The sequence below is a fragment of the Macrobrachium rosenbergii genome, chromosome 27 (genome assembly GCF_040412425.1).
Source record: "Macrobrachium rosenbergii isolate ZJJX-2024 chromosome 27, ASM4041242v1, whole genome shotgun sequence".
Classification (NCBI taxonomy): Eukaryota; Metazoa; Arthropoda; class Malacostraca; order Decapoda; family Palaemonidae; genus Macrobrachium; species Macrobrachium rosenbergii.
Window position 1 is genome coordinate 21,339,648 of NC_089767.1, and position 20,407 is coordinate 21,360,054.

The 20,407-nt window shown below is 44.2% G+C and overlaps 1 protein-coding gene across 4 annotated transcripts in view; it reads right to left on the reverse strand.

The window, feature by feature from the left end:
- Window positions 1–20,314, reverse strand: part of mRpS14 (mitochondrial ribosomal protein S14) — a 96,241-nt gene extending 75,927 nt beyond the window's left edge. For 2 of the 4 annotated variants that reach the window (XM_067129075.1, XM_067129074.1), the window contains exons 1-2: window positions 19,963–20,099; window positions 6,450–6,614 (exon numbers count right to left, since the gene is read on the reverse strand). In XM_067129075.1, the coding sequence (XP_066985176.1) occupies window positions 6,450–6,557 (108 nt within the window). In that variant the 5' untranslated portion in view covers window positions 6,558–6,614; window positions 19,963–20,099. Of the gene's footprint in view, window positions 1–6,449; window positions 6,615–19,962; window positions 20,100–20,163 lie in introns of those variants that run through there. The other 2 variants (XM_067129073.1, XM_067129071.1) reach the window with 1 other exon arrangement.
- Window positions 20,315–20,407: the final 93 nt, after the last annotated feature.

A 20,407-nucleotide genomic window follows, 5' to 3' on the forward strand; every position in this document is an offset into this window, starting at 1 on the left:
TGCTACCTTCACATCTCTTAAGTAGTGTGAGGCAAACACCGATTCACTTCGCCAAAATGTGGCACTGAGAATGTCACTGAGCGCCATATTTTTCTGAAACGCCATGGAGGTAGCGACCGCCCTAACCTCGTGGGCGTTGACTCTCAACAACTTGAAGCTGGAGTCGTCACAACAAGAATGTGCCTCCTTAATGACATTCCTAATGAAGAATGCCAGTGCATTCTTCGACATGGGATTAACAGGTTGTCTCACCGAACACCATAAATTGTCCGAGGGACCACGTATGTCCTGAGTTCTTTTAAGGTAATACCTTAGAGCTCTAACAGGACAAAGAACTCTCTCAGGATCCTGTCCAACAAGGTCTGTCAAACCTTTAATTTCAAAAAATTTAGGCCAAGGGTTAGAAGGCCTTTCGTTCTTAGCCAAGAACGTAGGGGATAAAGAGCAGACAGCATTGTGTCCCTTGAAGCCCACATGACGGCTGAAAGCCTGAACTTCGCTCACTCTCTTCGCCGTCGCCAGAGCAATGAGGAAGACCGTCTTTCTAGTAACATCCCTTAGAGATGCAGATTGGAGAGGCTCAAAAGGACTGGTCATTAAAAACTTGAGTACAACGTCCAAATTCCAAGTAGGAGGAATAGGCCGGGGAACCTTGGACGTTTCGAAAGATCTCAAGAGATCGTGAAGGTCCTTATTATTAGACAAATCCAGTCCTCTGTGTCGGAAAACAGAAGAAAGCATGCTCCGATATCCTTTGATAGTTGGAACTGCCAACTTGAGTTTTTCTCTCAAAAAGAGAAGGAAATCAGCTATCTGGCTCACAGTGGTCGAGGAAGAGGAAAAACCCTTCTTTCTGCACCAACCCCTGAAGGTTGCCCACTTCGCTTGATAAACTCTGATGGAGGAAGCTCTTCTGGCTCTAGCGATGGCCCGTGCCACTCGGCCAGAGAACCCCCTCGCTCTGACCAATTTCTCGATAGTCTGAATGCAGTCAGGTTCAGAGCGGGGAGGTTTTGATGGTATCTCGCGAAGTGGGGTTGTCTGAGCAGATCTGCTCTCATAGGTAGGGTTCTGGGAACGTCCACTAACCAGAAGAGAATTTCCGAGAACCAGTGGTTCGAAGGCCAAAACGGGGCGATGAGCGTCATCCTTGTCCCTTGAGAGGCCGAGAACTTGCGAATCACCTCTCCCAGAATTTTGAACGGGGGAAAGGCATAAACGTCCATCCCCGTCCAATCCCAGAGAAGAGCATCTATCGCCACTGCCCCCGGGTCGAGAACAGGGGAGCAGTAGAGGGGAAGCCTCGCCGTTCTTGAGGTCGCGAAGAGATCCACAAGAGGGCGACCCCAAAGTTTCCATAGGTCTCGGCAAACCTCCTGATGAAGGGTCCACTCCGTCGGCAGAAGTTGGTGGCGCCGACTGAGCAGGTCTGCTCGAACATTTTCTACCCCTGCAACAAATCTTGTGAGGATTGAAATGTTGCGAGCATGAGCCCAGAGGAGAATTTCTCTCGCAAGGCCGAACAGGGAACGAGAGTGTGTTCCGCCCTGTTTCTTGAGGTAAGCCAACGCCGTAGTGTTGTCCGAGTTTACTTGACCAACGCGATTGGCAACTTGAGACTCGAAGAATTGGAGGGCTAAGAAGATTGCCGCCAACTCTTTGATGTTGATGTGCCAGGACACCTGTTGCCCTTTCCAGGTTCCTGACACTTCTTTTCCCCCCAGTGTTGCTCCCCAACCCGCCAATGATGCGTCGGAAAACAACACTAGGTCAGGGCTCAGAAGCTTGAGAGAGATCCCTTTCCCCAACTTCACAGGATCGAGCCACCACTTGAGGGAGTCTTTTATGGAAGGAAGGATCCTCAATTCTTCTTCCAAGTCTTCCTTGTTTTTCCAGTTCTCCAGCAGAAAGAACTGAAGAGGTCTGAGATGCAGTCTTCCCAGAGAAACAAACTTCTCCAGCGAGGAAATGGTCCCCAGCAGACTCATCCATTCCCTTACCGAGCATGTTTCCTTCTCCAAGAAGACCAAGACTTTTTCGCAACATTGAAACTGCCGTTCTTGCGATGGAGACACTAGAAAAGCAGCTGAATTCATCTGAATCCCCAGATAAACGATGGACTGTGAGGGGATCAGTTGCGATTTTTCTACATTGATCAGAAGTCCCAGGGACTTCACGAGTTCCAGAGTAAACTGAAGGTCCTCCAGACACCTTTGTTCCGAAGAGGCACGGATCAACCAATCGTCCAGGTAGAGAGAGATCCTGACGCCCGAGAGGTGCAACCACATCGCTACATTCTTCATGAGAAGTGTAAACACCCTCGGGGCTGTGCTGAGTCCAAAGCAGAGAGCCCTGAACTGGTAAGTCTTGCCCCCCAAGACAAAGCGGAGATACTTCATCGAGCGTGGATGAATCGGGACGTGGAAGTAAGCATCTTGGAGATCCAAAGACACCATCCAATCCCCGGGACGAAGGGCTCCTAATATTGACTGAGACGTTTCCATCTTGAACTTGTCCTTCTGGACAAAGTCGTTCAGTCTGCTGACGTCCAAGACGGGTCTCCAGCCTTCTGAATGTTTCGGGACCAGAAACAGTCTGTTGTAAAATCCCGGGGATTTTGTGTCTAAGACCTGCTCCACTGCTCTCTTCTCGAGCATTTGTTCGAGAAGGTTGAACAGTATTTTCTGCTTGGCCGGATGGTACTTGGGAGACAAATCTCTGGGGGTCGAAGACAAAGGCGGAAGAGTCAGGAAAGGAATTAGGTAGCCTCTCTCTACTACTTGGAGGGACCAAGCGTCTGCGCCTCTCTCTCTCCAGGCTTGGGCAAAATGAAGAAGCCTGGCTCCTACAGGTATCTGGAGGTGAAAAGAGTCACTTGCCGCCTCTCTTGGAGACGACCTTGCCTTTAGGGAAACCTCTCCCTCGAGGCGCGGGTTTCAAAAGTTGCTTCCCGTGGAAGCTCCTCCACGAAACATTTAGCTGCTTCTTTTGTAGCTTGCTGTGGTAAAGTTGATGACGATGAAGGTGCTGAAGGACGCTTTAGAGGACCTGGAAAACGAGGTCTTTTGGCCTTCTCCTGAAGGCTGGGCGATATCCTTAACCAAGGTCTGGGGGAAGAGATGGCTAAAGAAAGGAGCGAACTGAAGCTCTCCCTTCTGAGATGGGGAAACAGACTTCGCCAAAAAGGAGCAAAACAATGCCGTACAGCTCCCACAGACTAATGGAACTAGGGCTAGTAGCCTTAGTGTGCAGAACTCCCAGACACCAGTCCAAAAAGTTAAAGACTTCAACAGTTTTGAAGAGTCCTTTAAGATGGTGGTCCATTTCTGTGAGGGTCCAAGAAACCTTAGAAGAGGACAAGTGAGATCTCCTGGAGGCGTCCACAAGACTTGCAAAGTCCCCTTGAGAAGTGGAGGGAACTGTCAAACCAATATCTTCACCTGTGTCGTACCAAATGCCGGATTTTCCAGACAAACGTGAAGGAGGCAAAGCGAAAGAAGTCTTCCCTTGGTTCTTTCTAGTTGTCATCCAGTCCTGAACTTTCTTAAAAGCTCTCTTGGTAGAGAAGGATTTCTTCATCTTAAGAAAGCCAGGAGATTTTCTCGCCTGAGACGAAGCCAACTGAGAAGGGGGAGAGCGAGGAGCCGAAGCTTGAAAGGTTTCAGGAAACAGATCCTTAAACAGACAAGTCAGAGTCTGATAATCGGAAGAAGCAGAAGGTACGTGTTTCTCTTCGTCCGAGGGCTCTGACGGAAGGGGTTCTTCTTCCTCCGCTGGAAGGTCAGGAGAGCGAGGAGGAAGGAGACCCGACTCACCGATGCGCAAGCGGGACCTATCGTGTTTAGAAGCCGTGGCTAAATCCTGATGAGCTTCAACAGAAGAAGTGGGAAGTTGATCCTCATGAAACACTGCAGGTGTGGAGTCAACGTTAGCAGGGCGTGAAGAGATAACGCGAGGAGAGCGAGGCGCGTCCTGGCGGGGAGCGCGCACAGCTCCGTGACCGGACACGGAAGGAGCTTCACGATGTGGCGCGCGCGAAGCGTCCTGGGTGGAAGCGCGCCGAGACTCAAGGCGAGGCGCGCGTGAAGCGTGAGGAGCGCGCGAAGTGCGAGACACTCAAACCTGGCGCGTATCGAGAGAGACGTCTAAATCTTCAAAGTGAGAAGGAAGCTCCTTTAAACCTTCCTTAGGAGCAAGATGAGAAGCTTCAGGAGAACTAGCAGACAAAGATGACGAAGCGGGAGGTGAAGGAGAAGGCCTGGACTTCTTAACAGGCAGATGCAAATCTTTACGACGAGGTCTGTCCTTTCTACGATCCATAAGAGAATCCAGCTGCTGTTGCATACCCAACAAAATCTGACAAGTTGGAGAAACAGCTCTCCTGGGAGACGTGCTGAATCTGCGAGAAGGAGAGTGGAGAGGAGAAGTCTTCCTCTTTCTCACCGGGGAAATAGCTCCAGCCTTAGCGCGACTGGGATGACAAGCAGTGTCAACATCCGTTGCACGACGAAACTTCTTCTGTTGAGGGACATCCTCGAAACTTTCAGGGGACGAGCATAAAACGTCTAGAGGAAGAGGACGTGAAGCGTCCTCTCCTCTCAAGCTTCTCTTGAGAGGGCGAAAGTCCAACCGAGAGCTCCAACCCCGGCGAGGGGAGGGCGTGTCGGAGGGGCGAGAGCATTCCTTATGGATGCGTGCCCGAGCACGATCCCTGGCAGCCTGGGTGGAGTCAACAGGACCTGCCGAAGGGACGCCAGATCGGAGGGGAGTCCCGTAACCTTCATGCGACTTTCGACATGCCCTCTCCCGGGTCTTGGGAGTTCGACAGAGGTCCAGGCCTAGAAGCATTATAGGGTCGATCTGACGCCCCCACAACACTAGGGGATTAACACACACTACACTTTGCGCTTGCAGGGCATTCACTTTATTTTCAAGAGCGCGAATTGACTCAAGAACGAGAGCCAGAGTATTACTTTCTGCAACAACCTCAGGGCCCGAAGGCAACACTAAAGGGTTAGGACTACAAACTACAGGGTTACTAACATGAGAAATCCCTGACCGTCTGTCTACAGAAGCACTCCTGGAGGAAGACCTCCTCAACCTATCACGCTCCAATTTACGCATATAGGATTCGTACTTCTTCCATTCCCCATCAGATAATCCCTCACATTCATTGCAACAATTGTCCACAGAACATTCCATACCCCTACATTTCATACATAAAGTGTGAGGGTCTACCGAAGCCTTCGATAGCCTCACCTTACAATCACCCAAGCTACAGACACGATAGCTAGAGGAAGACATCTTATTAAAGAAAAGTCAAAGGCAAATTCAAAAAACGGTCCAGAAAAGCGTATGCCAAGTCACAGATCCAAGTCGATACCAAAAACAACCAAAATACTCAAGTGACAACAATATTCGAAATCCAAATGGCGGAGGAACTGACAACAGATGTTGACAGTCCGGCGACAGAGAAAATCTGAATAGAAAATGGGAATGGTTCCTGATGCCCGCGCCCCAGCAGCGGGAATGTGTACTAACCACCTGATCGGCCACTGCGTGTGCCGCGAAATTTGAAATTCTGTCGGACTTCGGAGATTTACAGCTATATATATATGACAGGTAAGTCTCATGAACAAAAAAAGAGATTTTAGGGAGGAGAGAAAGAACATGAGGTCCTCACTCAAAGGTGGTAGAAGAATAACTGATGCATCACGAGATCAAGCTTGGGTCGGTGGTGTCACCCACCTCGTTCATGACAGATGCCAGAGGTCACCTATTCCTTGCATACACAATTATATTGTTTTATCTTTACCGGTTTCCAGCTGGAGCCAGAAGATTTATCCTAATGTTAAGACCCAGCTTTGTTCCGTGTATGATCAAGTTTTCTTTCTGAGAGTCTGAAATAACACAGCAACAGTCAGGTGAAACAATTTACTTACTATAGCACATTACCCATGAGTGTATTTTAAATACAAGGCATTGCTGCACTGTTCTTGTTTCTGTAGCTTTTATTGATCTGGTGTGTGTTTGCATAAGGTAGCAAACTAAATTGCAGTGTTGGGATAAATTCTGAGGTAGGCTATATAGGCTACCAACATCTGCATTTCAATTTTTTTTGTCATCCTTACAGATCTATGGGTGCAAACAATCAAGAGGTTAGAGTCATGGCAAATCACATAAACAAAAAATAACAAAAAAGTTAGAAAATAAGAGAGCACCAATGCCATCAGGCATGTGCAGTGGGCCAAACTAAGCAGTGATTAATTGAGAAGAAATAACACATCTCTTGCAAATAACTCCATTTCTATTAACCAACATACTGTGAGCAATAAGCAAAAGTAAAATATGAGGTAATGTCTCTGTATGAATATCTATTATTCAAGTTGTTTCAAGGAAATCCTGGAAAATTACTAAATATACCATAAAAAAAATTGAATTTTACTTACAACAATCTCTGGAGGCATAATCTTATTAGCTTTTCTTATGGCATTGATGTTCAGTCTTTCAAAAGCAAATTCTTTTACTATTTTACGATTTCTAACTTCTTTCACCATCTTCCAATTGGCATATTTATCCAGAGCACTGGATGTGTGGATCCCACATATTGAAGACTGAAAAAGATTAAACATTCACTTTAAGAACAAAGAATTCTCATAAAGTTCAAAACTACACAGTAATTTCTAGACAAACTTAACGAAGTTTTCAGTTTTACTATAAATGCACACCTGAATTATTTTATTTTGGAATATTCCTGGTGCTGTCTGGAACCAGATGCTGAAGCTTGCTAACTAGGTAGTTAACTGGAGGTAGGTAGGTAGGTGAGAGCTGGAGGGCTGTCCACTTGCCTATTAATGGTCCCTCCCTTTTCCTTAAGCACCAGGGATAATGCAGGGTTGTTTGAGGCAGGATTATGATAAAGACCCAAGGTCTGTACTACTAGGCAAAATGCATATTACCTTAAAAGTGCTACTTGTTCCATAAAAAAGGCAAACATTTGCCTTTGCCTTTTTTTTATACTAATCAACTAAGATGATTCTTGTCCATCCTACCATGCAAGGTTAGGGATTTTTTAATTAGATTAGTGCTCCACAACTTTTTAGACAGGAAACTGGCAGGTCCCTTGACAGTCTGACAATGATTTGTACTAGTCAAAACTCCTCAAAACTGCACTTGTAAAGAAAAACATATACTCACCTCATCTATGCAGCACAGAAGCAAATACCAAGTTCTGAGCTAAGGATTATAGTTAAAAGTTAGAGTATTGGGAGATTTTCAGGAGGTATAACTAATAATGTCCAGTTTCATGTTAACTTTAAAGGCCAGTGATGTAGATACCAACCTGTTTTCATGACCCCTGACTTTAACATGTTTTCCGAAAACTAAGTAATGTAGATACCGACCTGTTTTCATGACCCCTGACTTTAACATGTTTTCCGGAAACTAAGAGGTGTACTGGCATGCCCTAAGTATGGTTTGCCTTGCATGTCAGTGGCTTAAAAACGGTCATCAGTCTTATCATCTAAAATCTTTGGTCTTCCAAAGAAAAATCCTCACAGCTCTCTATGGACACAAGAGCAGATCTTCCTTATTCATTAGCTGTGCTGGCAATGATGAAACAAAAAAAGTGGGAGCATGTAAAAGGTGTGAAGGCGCACACTGGCAAAAATACTGGCTAAGTGTGAAAGTCCATTACTGTGCAATTTTTAATGAGAGTAACTCAGCTGGAAAGGGCATGCAACACACACTAATACCAAAAAAGTAGCCTCGATAGATAAACCCTTTAAGGAAGCTCACTCTATGGACTGATATGTTAGACCTGAAATGTTATTTTCATAATAAAATAAATTTTTGAACATACTTACCTGGTAGTTATATATATAGCTTAAGTCCCTGACGTGACGGCAGAATTTCAAAAACTCGCGGCAATCGCCGATCGGGTAGTCAGGTGGTCCACCTGTGCGCCCTCTACCCAGGTAACTGGAACCATTCTACATATTCCTCAGATCTTCCATGCCCCTAGTCTCTAGAGGGGAGGAGGGAGGGAATTTAATTATATATAACTACCAGGTAAGTATGTTCAAAAATTTATTTTATTATGAAAATAACATTTTCAAACATCTAACTGACCTGGTAGTTATATATATAGCTGATTGACACCTTTGGTGGAGGGTCAGAGACAGCCAACATCGTTGGAATTGAAATACTAAAACTTTGCAAAACCAACTAAAGGTTCCTACCTGTTAAGGAAGCTGACTTCATTGTTTTCCTGCCTCATTATGTCTGCATTCCTTAAGAGATCCAGCGATCCACCCAGGGGGCTGAAAAATCTCTAGGGGCTGTCAACCGGTGTATAACCTCTATGTGACTAGACCTCCTTTTAATACCCTTATTCCGGGCGCTACCAAGGAACAAATGACCACCTGACTAAGAGAACTGAAGTAAATGATATTATTTAAAAAAAAAACGTCTGCTAATGATTGCGGAAGACTGCGTCCAGACTTCGCAAACAACCAAAAACAACATCTTAGTTCCAAGGGATAAAAGAAAAAGGGTATTGGGTTATGGGACTGTAGGGGTAGCTATTTTTCTCACTACTGAATTTGCAGCTACAAAAGGACCCAGCGTGTAACAGTCTTCATAAACAGTCTGAACTTGTTTAAGGTAATGTGAGGCAAAAAACAGACTTGCTCCTCCAGAAGGTCAGATCCAAGATACTCTGGAGGGACCTATTTTGTTTAAAAGTCACAGAGGTTGCTACCGCTCTGACCTCGTGTGCTTTAACTTTTAGAATATTGTGTTCTGATTCCCTACATCCCACATGAGCATCTTTTATTAATTGTCTGATAAAAAAGGACAGAGCATTCTTAGACATTTGTACAGAGGGTTTTTTTGACAGAGCACCAAAGCCCTTCTGAATCCCCAGAAATCTTTTGTCTTTTCTAGATAATATTTTAGAGCTCTTACTGGACACAGAGTTCTTTCTATTTCTCTCACCTGTGACATCCGTCAGGTTAGGAATCTCAATGCTTTGGGCCAAGGTTGAGATGGACGTTCATTTTTTGCCAGAAAATCTAGTCGAAGTGAGCAAACTGCTTTGCCTTGTCTAAAACCTATAGCTTTGTTAAAGGCATGAATTTCACTTACTCGTTTTGCAGCAGCTAAACTGACTAGAAAAAGCGTTTTCATAGTGAGATCTTTTAAGGATGCCTTTTGTAAAGGTTCGAATCTATCACTCGTGAGGAACCTTAGGACCACATCTAGGTTCCAAGCCGGTGATTCTTGTACCCTCTCCTTAGATGTATCGAAGGATCTGAGAAGGTCTTGGAGGTCCTTATTGTTAGAAAGGTCTAAGTTTCTGTGTCTAAAGACCGATGCTAACATACTTCTATAACCTTTAATGGTTGAAGTTGAAAATTTAAGGTTATTCCTAAGATGAAGAAGGAAGTCTGCTACCTAAGTCACAGAGGTACTGGTAGAGGATACAGAGTTGTTTCTACACCATCCTCTAAAAATTTCCCACTTGGATTGGTATACCTTAATGGTGGAAGACCTCCTTGCTCTTGCGATCGCGCTAGCTGCCTCCTTTCGGAAGCCTCTAGCTCTTGCGAGTTTTTCGATAGTCTGAAGGCAGTCATGTGTAGCGCTTGGAGGTTTTGGTGATACCTTTCCAAGTGGGGTTGTTTGAGTAGATCTACTCTTAGCGGAAGTTCTCTCGGAGTGTCTACTATCCATTCCAGTACCTCTGTGAACCAATCTCTTGTTGGCCAGTAGGGAGCGACTAGAGTCATTCTGGTACCCTCGTGCGACACGAACTTCTGTATTACTTTGTGGATAATTTTGAAAGGTGGGAATGCGTAAACGTCCAAGTTTGACCAGTCCATGAGAAACGCGTCTATGTAAGCAGCCTCTGGATCCGGACGGGGAACAATAAGTTTCTATCCTTTTCGTCCATGCTGTGGCAAAAAGATCTATGCACGGTCGCCCCCAAATCAGCCACATGCTCTTGCAGACGTCCTGATGTAGCATCCATTCTGTGGACAGGACTTGATTCTTCCTGCTCAGCATGTCTGCTCTTACATTTTTCTGCCCTTGAATAAAGCGGGTTAGTAGTCTCACATTCTTTGCCTTCGCCCAGAGAAGAAGCTTTCTTGTTGTCTCGTATAGAGATTTGGAGTGAGTGCCCCCTTGTTTGCTGATGTAGGCCAGCGCTGTTGTGTTGTCGGAGTTGACCTGCACCACTTTGTTCTTTACTACCTGTTCGTATTCTTTGAGAGCTAGAAGGATCGCTGTTAGTTCCTTCTGATTGATATGCCAAGACTCTTGCTGTTTGGTCCAAGAGCCTGAAACTTCATTGATTCCCAGAGTCGCTCCCCATCCTGAGTCCGATGCGCCGGAGAACAACACTAGGTCTGGGTTCCTCTGTTTTAGGAAAGGCCTCTTGTAGCTTGATGGGGTCGTTCCACCATTTTAGATATTGTCTCACGGGACTCGAGATGGGGATACACTTCGTCTCAATTCTTTTCCCTTGTCCCAGTTCCGATTGAGATGGAACTGTAACGGGCGAAGATTCAGTCTCCCAAAGGAGACAAACTGCTCTTGAGAGGAAAGGGTCCCTAGCAGACTCATCCATTCCCTTACCGAGCAAGTCTTCCTCCCTAAGAAGCTCTGAATCTTTTCTAAGGCTTGTTCCATTCTTGACAACGACGGAAAAGCCCGAAAAGTCTGACTCTGAATCCTCATCCCAAGGTATAGAATCTCTTGGGATGGGATCAGTTGTGATTTTTCTTGTTTATAAGTAGGCCCAGTTCTTCTGATAACTGGACTGTCGTCTGAAGATCCTTCAGGCAGCGTGTGTGGGAAGGGGCTCTGAGAAGCCAGTCGTCTAGGTATAAGGAGATTCTGATGCCTCTCAGCAACATTCCTGCTACATTGTTCATCAATCTCGTGAAAACTTGAGGAGCGGTGCTTAGGCGAAACAAAGAGCTCGAAATTGGAACACTTCTTCCTCGTGGACGAATCTCAGATATTTCTTGGAGCTTGGGTGGATAGGGATGTGGAAATAAGCATCCTGCAGATCCAATGATACCATCCAGTCGTTCTGTCTGACCGCTGCTAGGACAGACTTCGTAGTCTCCATTGTGAACTTTGTCTTTTGAATAAAAACGTTGAGAGCACTCACGCCCAACACTGGTCTCCATCCCCGAGTTCTTGGGAACCAGGAATAAGCGATTGTAAAATCCTGGGAATCCACGTCTTGAACTCTTTCTATGGCTTTCTTTTGCAACAGAAGAGAAATTTGTTGTTGCAGAGCCTCCGCCTTTTCTTTTCTTCTTGTATTTGGCCGAAAGGTCTATCGGTCTTGATGCCAGAGGGGTTTCCTGAGGAAAGGATCTTGTAACCCTCTTTGATCAACTGGATGGACCAAGGATCCGATCCTCTCCTTTCCCACACTTGCCAGAAATTGTTCAGTCTGGCTCCTACCGCTGTCTGAAGGAGACTCCCATCAGACTCTGTGTCTTCCTTGTCTGTAACCTCTTTTCGTTGATCTTCTCCCAGCAGATCTTGAGTTCCCTCTACTGAGGGATTTGAAACGAAAGGGCTGAGAGACAAGAGCTTCTCCCCTATTCTTTCGTGCCAGAAGGCTCGTTGGCATTACTTTTTAGCTGATTTCAGAATCAAGTCCTGCGTAGCTTTTTGTGATAAGGCCGCTGTGACTTCTTTTACTAGCTCTTGAGGAAACAGGTGAACAGAACGAGGAGCATAAAGGAGTTCTGATTTTTGAGTAGTGGTTACTCCAGCAGACAGAAAAGAGCAAAGATGTGCCCTTTTCTTTAAGATCCCTGCAGAAAAAAGCGCCGCCAGCTCGTTGGCACCATCTCTGAGAGCCTTATCCATGCAAGCCATTATGTGCACCAGGTCCTCTGTGTCTGCATTCTTGCTGGCTTCCATCTTCTTACCCAAGGCTCCCAGGGTCCAGTCAAGGAAATTAAAAACCTCAAAGGCCCTAAAGATTCCTTTGAGAAGATGGTCCATTTCAGAAGCGGACCAAAACACCTTTGACTTCATCATAGCTGTGCGGCGGGAAGCCTCTACTAGTCTTGAGAAATCCCCCTGGGAAGAAGAGGGAACTCCTATGCCAAGAGATTCTCCAGTTTCGTACCACACGCTAGATCTAGAAGCTAGCTTGGCTGGGGGAAAGGAGAATACCGTCCGGCCCAGATCTCTCTTAGTATTCATCCACTCTTCCATCAATTTTAAAGCCCGTTTGGATGAGCGAGACATAACCATTTTCATAAAGAAGTTCGTTGAAGACGTCTTTCTTAAAGTGAATTCTGATGGAGGAGAACGAGGAGAGGCTGGAATGAAGTTATCAGGAAAAAGTTCCGTGAAAACTTTCATTAATTTCTTTAAGTCCGAAGAGGGAAGTTGGTCTTTTGCTCTTCCTCGTCCGATATGTCATCCACCGGATTGTCTAGTGAGTGAGGAAGATCGTCTTCCACGTCATCCAACTGTTGTTCTGTTATCGGGTCGGTAAAGTCCTCCCTTGTATAATGGAATTCAGTTTCATGTATGCCATCTTGACGCTTGGCCCTGGCGTCCTGTTAGAGTATATTGACGCAGTTTCTTGAGGCCTGATGTCTTGTGGGTTATCTTCCAAAAGATTAACTTCCCGTGGTACAGTATCATGACGCTTGACGTCCGGCGCCCAAATTCTTGACGCCTGGCGCCATGTAGCTCAATCTCTTGACGCCAGCGCCTTGGAGTTCACCTTCTAAATGACTAGCCTCTTGATATTCAGTCTCATGACGCCTGACGCCCTGGCGCCCAACCTCTTGACGCCGGCGTCCTGTTGACCAGTCTGCAGACGCCCTAGAGTCTTGGAGTCTCTCCTCTAAGAAATTAACTTCTTGGCGTCCAGTTTCATGACGCTTGGAGTCCTGGCGCCGAACTCCTTGACGCCTGGTGTCCTGACGCCTGGCGTCCTGACTCCTGTCTTCCTGAAGATCAACATCTTTTCGTCCAGCCAAATGACGCTTGGCGCCTTGTTGTTCAACTTCTTGGGCGTCCTGGCGTCCAGCTTTCTGGCGTTCACTATCCCGCCAAACCTTGAGGTCACTTGAGAACTGGCGCCTGTGCGACATCTGTCAAAAGCTTCTCAGGTTGACGTGCGATAGTAACTTTTTGAGCAGGACCAATCTTCTTTCTGCTCGCTGAACTGCCGATCCTTTAAGTCACTTGAGAACTGGCGCCCGTGCGACATCTGTCCCGATTAACTTCGGATGGCCAACAGCAATCGGAAGAACAGTATCCTTCTTTCCTGCAGGCTGCAAGACTTGAACTAAGGACGAGAGTTTCTGCTGCATGTCTTTAATTAATTGTAATTGTGGAGGTCCCTGCTGCTGGGGACAGACCGGGAAGACACAACTTTCTCTGTCGACTTTTTCTCAAAGGATTGTGGAGAGTGTTCTGGGGACGAATACCAATCCGAGGGGAAGGGAGGGGCATGTACAGAGGGTAGTAATGCGTCCACCTTTTGCTGTCAGGCGTCGTTATCGAACCTGCCAGTTTACGCTATTCTTGGCGGGTGAGCTGCCTTCGGAGTTGGAAGGAAAACGCTCGGACTGCTCCAGTGGCTACACCCTGAGCTTGACTTGTATCTCTATGACGCCCTTCAACATCGGGAAGTTTTTCTCTTCAAAGGTCTCGATTCTGATTTAAGACGCCAGCCCGTCTGGGGACTGCATCGTCGAAGACGAAGAACACGAATTAACCTCGCCTTTTCTATGTCGAGGGTGAGCGCCCTGGGAAGCATCAACAGGTACGCCGAGGACGACCGCTTCGGTAACTAAAGCCTCTCGCCTCCCTTCGTCTTTCGACAATCCTTCTCACAGGGGTTGGTGAGCTTGGAAGAGGTCCAGGACTAGGAGCGCAACAGGACCGAGCGGCCGCACCCTCCACTGCACTTGCACTAACTTTTTCACTTTTAGATCTCTAAAATCGGACCATAATTTTTCCCTGTCTTCTGCAAGGGATTCTACCGTTTTCTAGGGTTTGAATGGCCGCCATCATATCCTGAAGAGTTGGTTCTTTATTACCTGTATTAGAAGGGGAGTTAGAAATTACCGCTACTGCGGAAGGGTCAATTGGGTTGTTAGAATGAGGCAATGAAATATCTAACCCTTGACTGTCCCTTGAAGAGTGAGATATAGAACTCTTGGCTCTTCTGAGCCGGTCTCTTTCAAGTTTTCTCACATACCTGTTGTAGTCTAACCATTCTCTTTCAGACAGACCAAAACATTCCTCACATCTATCGTCAATTCACAACTCTTACCTCTACATTTTACACATATTTGATGGGGATCCAATGAGGCTTTAGGAAGTCTAGTCTTACATCCCCTCACACACATTCTTACACTCGATGAAGAGTCAGACATGTTGAAAAATCAAAGAGAGATCCAAAAAACAAGCAGAGGTTCAAACCAATCAATATCTAAAAGGTCTAAGAATAATCCAAAAGAAAAATCCAAAAGCGGCGAAAGCCAAAGCCAAAGTGTACTTCACCAAATAACTTGAAAAACACAGGCTGCGAAAGAAATTTAACGATGTCACCGTTATGGCGGCAGGGAAGATCTGAGGAATATGTAGAATGGTTCCAGTTACCTGGGTAGAGGGCGCACAGGTGGACCACCTGACTACCCGATCGGCGATTGCCGCGAGTTTTTGAAATTCTGCCGTCACGTCAGGGACTTAAGCTATATATATAACTACCAGGTCAGTTAGATGTTTGAAAAGGTATTTTATAACAAGTGAGATATCCCATGAAGGTGGTTTACAGCTTATTGTGGTGGCACATCCTTTGTAGCTCACTAAAGGAGCCCAAGTCAAAGCCCATCTTTCAGAAACTTGTAGTCAAAGCCCATGTTTCAAAAACTCATGTTACAGCTGACTAAGTTTCGACAGCCAAAACTGAAAAAGACCTCTTGAACAGCAAGAAGTCTAATTTGGGAATTTTGGCACCAAGTGGATATTACCTCTTCTAAACACCAATTAGAAAAGGCAGGTCATTCTGGACTGGTATAGTCAGGCTGTAGACTGTTTAGAAAGTTGGCTTAAAAAGCCAGGCATGTAGGTGGAGCACATACAAGTTCTAATGAAATCACTGGTAGTGTGATGCAAGGGCCAAAAGAAAAACCACTTTCAAGGTCAATTCCCTATCTACTTCCCAAGAGAGAGACTTGTAAATGGCAGTCAGGTTCTAGGACTACAGTTAGGTCCTATTCAAGCAGTTTTTTCCCCCCTCGGTGGGCAAGCCTGCTCAGAGTTCCTTATCAGCCAAGCTATTTCCAGAGAGACGACAAGGTCTGTGCTCTGTAACTGGACGACCTGGGAGAGGGCTAGCCTATAATCTTTGATCGCAGAAATTGACAGGCCCTTGTCTTGATGAAGAAAAACGAGGAAGTCTACTACACACTGGAGAGGGGTACTGACTGGAAAGTGACCCTATCAATGAAATCAACTACAAAAGATAGCCCACTTTCCTTGTTAAACATTTGCAGATGAAGGACAGACATAGCCAAACATTTCTTTCGTTGTTCTTCAAGAAAAGCCCTTCTTTCATAAGAAATGCTGGATACTCTCCACCTGTGAAGCTGGAGTGAGTCTATTGCTTGTTGGTACCTGCAAATGTGAGGTTGTACAAGACGAGTGGGCTATGAAGGAAGCACTCTCAGAGTATCTACGAGGAGAGACAACTGATGGGCGTACCACTCAGCATAATGCCACCAGGGTTATGTGAGGATTCAAAGTGACAAACATGCTGTTCAGAATTCTCCAAAGAAAACAGAATGATGGAACCCATATTCCTCCATGTTGTCCCACAGGTGTTAGAAAGCAACTGCACCGCAGCCCCCAAATCAGGGAACCAGGGGCAGAAGATGGGAAGCTTGTTGTTCAACCTGGTGGCAAACAGGTTGATCATTAGATATCCACACACCCTAAACAGACTGTCCGGACAACCTGACCAGAAATTATCCTACAAACATTAAAGAATATATTTTATAAAGCCACTAGCCATTTCATACACTATGATCCAGAGTGCAGTAATAACTTTGCAACATATTATAAGAAATTCTAAGTTAAGAAGCATTACTTACTGAAACATACTGTATTTGCAAAGACCAATTTGTTTACAAAATAAGTAAAGCCAGGAAAATAATGAATGGTCTAACAGCTATACACCATTAGAATATCAAACCAAAATTGGCATGAAAACAGGATCTAAGGTAGACAATAATGTGCAAATGAAAATAAGGAGGGTATTTTAAAAGGAAAGACATCCACACTCATACAGTACCAACTGGTACATACGAGAGCTGGAGTTAAGAGTACAAACCCTTAGGAGGCAAAGACGAGATGCATGCAAGAGCCTCTCCTAACCAACTGTTAGTCTATAAAAAGTGGACTGCATGAAAACTCATAGTACAGAGCGACAGCCTCAGCAGAGATTATTACAAGGAGGAAACTACCCTACACCTCCCTTGGCGGTCTTGCCGAAGGTTATTCACAAACTTCATGATAAACCAACAGCTCCTAATAGCAACCATACCCAATGAAAAGAATGAAGACCACCATGAGAAAGGAACGCTCACCAGAAGTCAAGGATAACTTGAAGGAAGAGACCCCTACACAAATGCCCCCCAACTTCTAAACAGTCCAGAAAAAAAAAAAAAAAGTAGGAAGGGCAGAGATATAATCTAACCTACTTCTCCATTGAAGTTCACATACTAACATCTTGTTTTTCTAATATCAACCTGCAAAGGCAAACTTTACAAACTGCATGAACGTTTCAGAACACTGTTAACCTGAAGTTTCATGGAATGGTTATCAGTAGAAAAATTAAAATAACTAAAAACCTTGATATACTTGTATACTGAACAAACACAAAACTAAAATAATATATATCATAACATCAAGCTTCTCAACTCACTTAAAAACTGTGAAAGAAAACAGAGATATCTTAACTAGACTAGGGGTAAAGAAAAAGTAATGGGGGGGGATTACCAATAAGTGAATCAGCAGTCCCTGCTACTCAACTGCTTATCACCAACTGACCACCTTGGTACCAAGCTTCAATGATCACTTCCAGCTAGGGGAGGGAATGCTCCTATAAAAAAAAAATGGGGACTATGGTTTGTATTCTAATAAGAACAATAAGCTTTCACAGTTGGGTTAGGTTAGGTTTTGGTATCCATGGGAGTGAAGACCCGGGTCAACCTTGGACAAAGAATCACAGAGTAAGTTAGATAAAGTCAGGAAGGTTTGGATACTGTAAATCCATTGCTTTTACTTACTCTACACCCCACATGCCACCTGTTTCCCATTTGAGTCCCAAGAGCCATTTGATACATAGGGTGCTGTAATGAGTTACCCGAGTCTTTTTGACAAAAATGTTTACCTAATTTGTAAGAATCTGATAAAAACTATCAGAAAAAAATATTTTATCAATTCTGGAAATTCCAATGTTATGGAAACATTTACCTGATAAGGTGAGGGGTTCAGGCCTCTAGGGAATACCTGGCCAGATAGACAGTATTGTACATCATGTGAAGGAAGGTTGGGTTTGGTTAGGAGGTATCCCCATAGGAATATGTCTTTTAGGGCATATTTCCACGTGTATGAACAATTTTGATACTAAATTTTTACAAAAATCCAGAGTTTCTAGTGTAGGGCCACTATTCAAATGTATGGACTATACTGGGATTAACTAATTGTCATTTATTTTGATAAGTTTTCCCTGATCTTTAGATACTGTACTTCCTTCTGTGCAGAAATCTTTAGAAATGACTAATGACACATACGGATTGATTTTTGTATTTACTATATAGGTTTGCTCTTTTGGGTGTTATCTACCCTATGTGGCTATGAATGTGTAATGGTGGAATCTTCTTGCCTCTTGAGGTCTCTTTCCAGTTTTGCATATTATACAGGTACTTTTTGATCATGTGTGAACAGCTAAAAGATATTCTATTCCACTGAAACTTCTTGGTTAAAAGGTGTAACCCAGTGAGAAGCAATAACTTTTAAACAAAGTCCATTTGGAGCTCCGAGTCAGGTAGGATACTGTATTCAAACTTAGTTTGGGTTGAATGATTTCTGATTTAGGGTATTATTTTACTGTGATAACAACTCAATACTGGAGTCTTTAAGATAGCTCTTAAATCTCCTTGGTATGCTCAATACAAACATCATACTAATATCCATCACAAATATACGGTTACCAGATTTATTGCCTTTTGTTTGCTCTAATGTTCATTGAGCTGGCACTAAACATGGCACTCATAGTAGTGGTTGTCATATTAGTGTCAAAATTCACCAACTTTTAGGCTGGCAAGCCAAGCATTATGGTATTTATGGCCATTCAGCACTTTAGATAATGAAAAGAAGGAATTGGAGCAGTTGGAAAGGTTAGAAAGATCCAGAAAATATAGGAATGAAGTGCAGAGATCTAAAGGTGGAACTGGGAGAAAATTCCACAGCACCAAGAAGTAACAGTCTAAGGTATTGGATAGCAAGACTGGAAAAAAGGAAGCAGGAACAGAAGTAAAGTAAAATGTTAAAAAGTAGATACAGATAGGGCCCAGAGGGACTCTGCAAACATCCTTTAGTAGGCAAATGCTAACAGTGCACAACAAGTTGCACAAATGGCAATACCCTTTGTAGGGGTTAGGATAGTTTAGGTTACTGAATATCATTTTTTTATACTCATTTTTGTTCCTCTCCCAAGGAAAAAAACTTTCTAGTTTCTCAGTATGAACCCAACATGACCATTAGAAATATGAATTCTCGGCACTGTATATCCTAATACAGCCACAAGAAGATAGGCCTAAAATTGATTAATTTAAAGGTAATTCTATATATTAGCTCCATGCCTGTTTTGACCTTTTCAACTGGTTTTTTCCACATTTTTAGGGGTTCTGATACTGACGGTGCATCTGTTTGTTGTCGGCCAAATGGAATGTCCTTTCGCTGTGTTTAGTACTGGTCCGGGGGGGTACCCATACATTAACAAGTCATTGCACTTGCCAGACGGGATATGAACTGTTCGAAACAGACGTACCTGTGCTCTGTCTTGTGAAGATCGCGTATGGAGACCCCTTGTTGGTTAATTACACTCGAGCGCCAAAAATTACAGGTAAATTCATAATTAGCAACCAAAAAACTGTAGAAATAGTTAAGTTAGAAGGCAGTCGATGCTGCGGAGCTACTATATAGTTCTACTCATTTAATTTTTCAGCTGAACAATACAGATAATAGTGCAAATAGAGCAGTAATGACGAGATAATCTGACAAATATCGTCTTTTGGTAGGCCCTAATGTTTTTACATTCTTCTCTGAGGGTTAGGTTAGGTCAGAAATTACCAAACCACCAATCGGCTAAGCCTATTTCACGACGTTTTTAATTGTTAACCGCAAATACCAAATATTAGTGCTCAGTTCATTAGAAAGAGGATTAACAAGCTATAACATTGTTCAACCTTAAACCAGTAAAGTGGCCTAGGCTATACTAAACTGGGCTGGGTTGATCTACCTTTTACCTACGAGGATGCAGGTAGTAGGCCTACATGAATCACACGGAATTTAAGGTATTACGCCAAACACAGCCACTTTCAGCAATTCAGTGTAAATAGGCTAGCCTACTGAGAAACGTTTGCCCTAAGAAGTAATAGTTCGGAAAGTTGGCAGCATAAGGGAAGATCGTTAGAGGGGCTAAATGTAAGGAAATTGCCAAAAAAGCGAGTTACAGCTACCATAGGAGATGGAAAAACGAAGCAAACTGCCTATAATAGCACAAGCGTAGGCCAAGTGCCTTTGATGCAGAACACGGGGTGTAACAGACAGCATTAGCCCTTCACCAGGGAGGTTGCAGATACTTCTTTTTGTTGAAGTGTTAAATCTTACCCTAATTAAGATACTGTACTATTAATCTAAGCTGGAATCTAATACTGTCGACTTATGGGTCACTGATGGCCTGTTATCCGGTAGGCTACATCATCCTTAGCTATCAATGTCCCGCACAAAACTGGGTCGATGTGGACAATATTTCATCTTCAAATGCATTCTTGTATTGTTAAAACTCCAGCATGGAAAGCGCATTCCTACCTGATTAAAACTGAAAACTGTATGAGGTAATTTGTTAAAGCAGCTAGCCGTAAACAAACTCCTCATGGGGGCAGCCATGTTTAAATTCCGTCTGCTGCGGCTGTTCCCTGCCCTATCTCTCCTCCCCAAAATAATCATTTCCCCTCAAATGAACGCAATGCTGGTTTGTTCCCTGACTTTGTCATTTTGTTCCATTTATAACATATCAACCTTATTTACTGTAAACCATATTTATTCTAAGAAA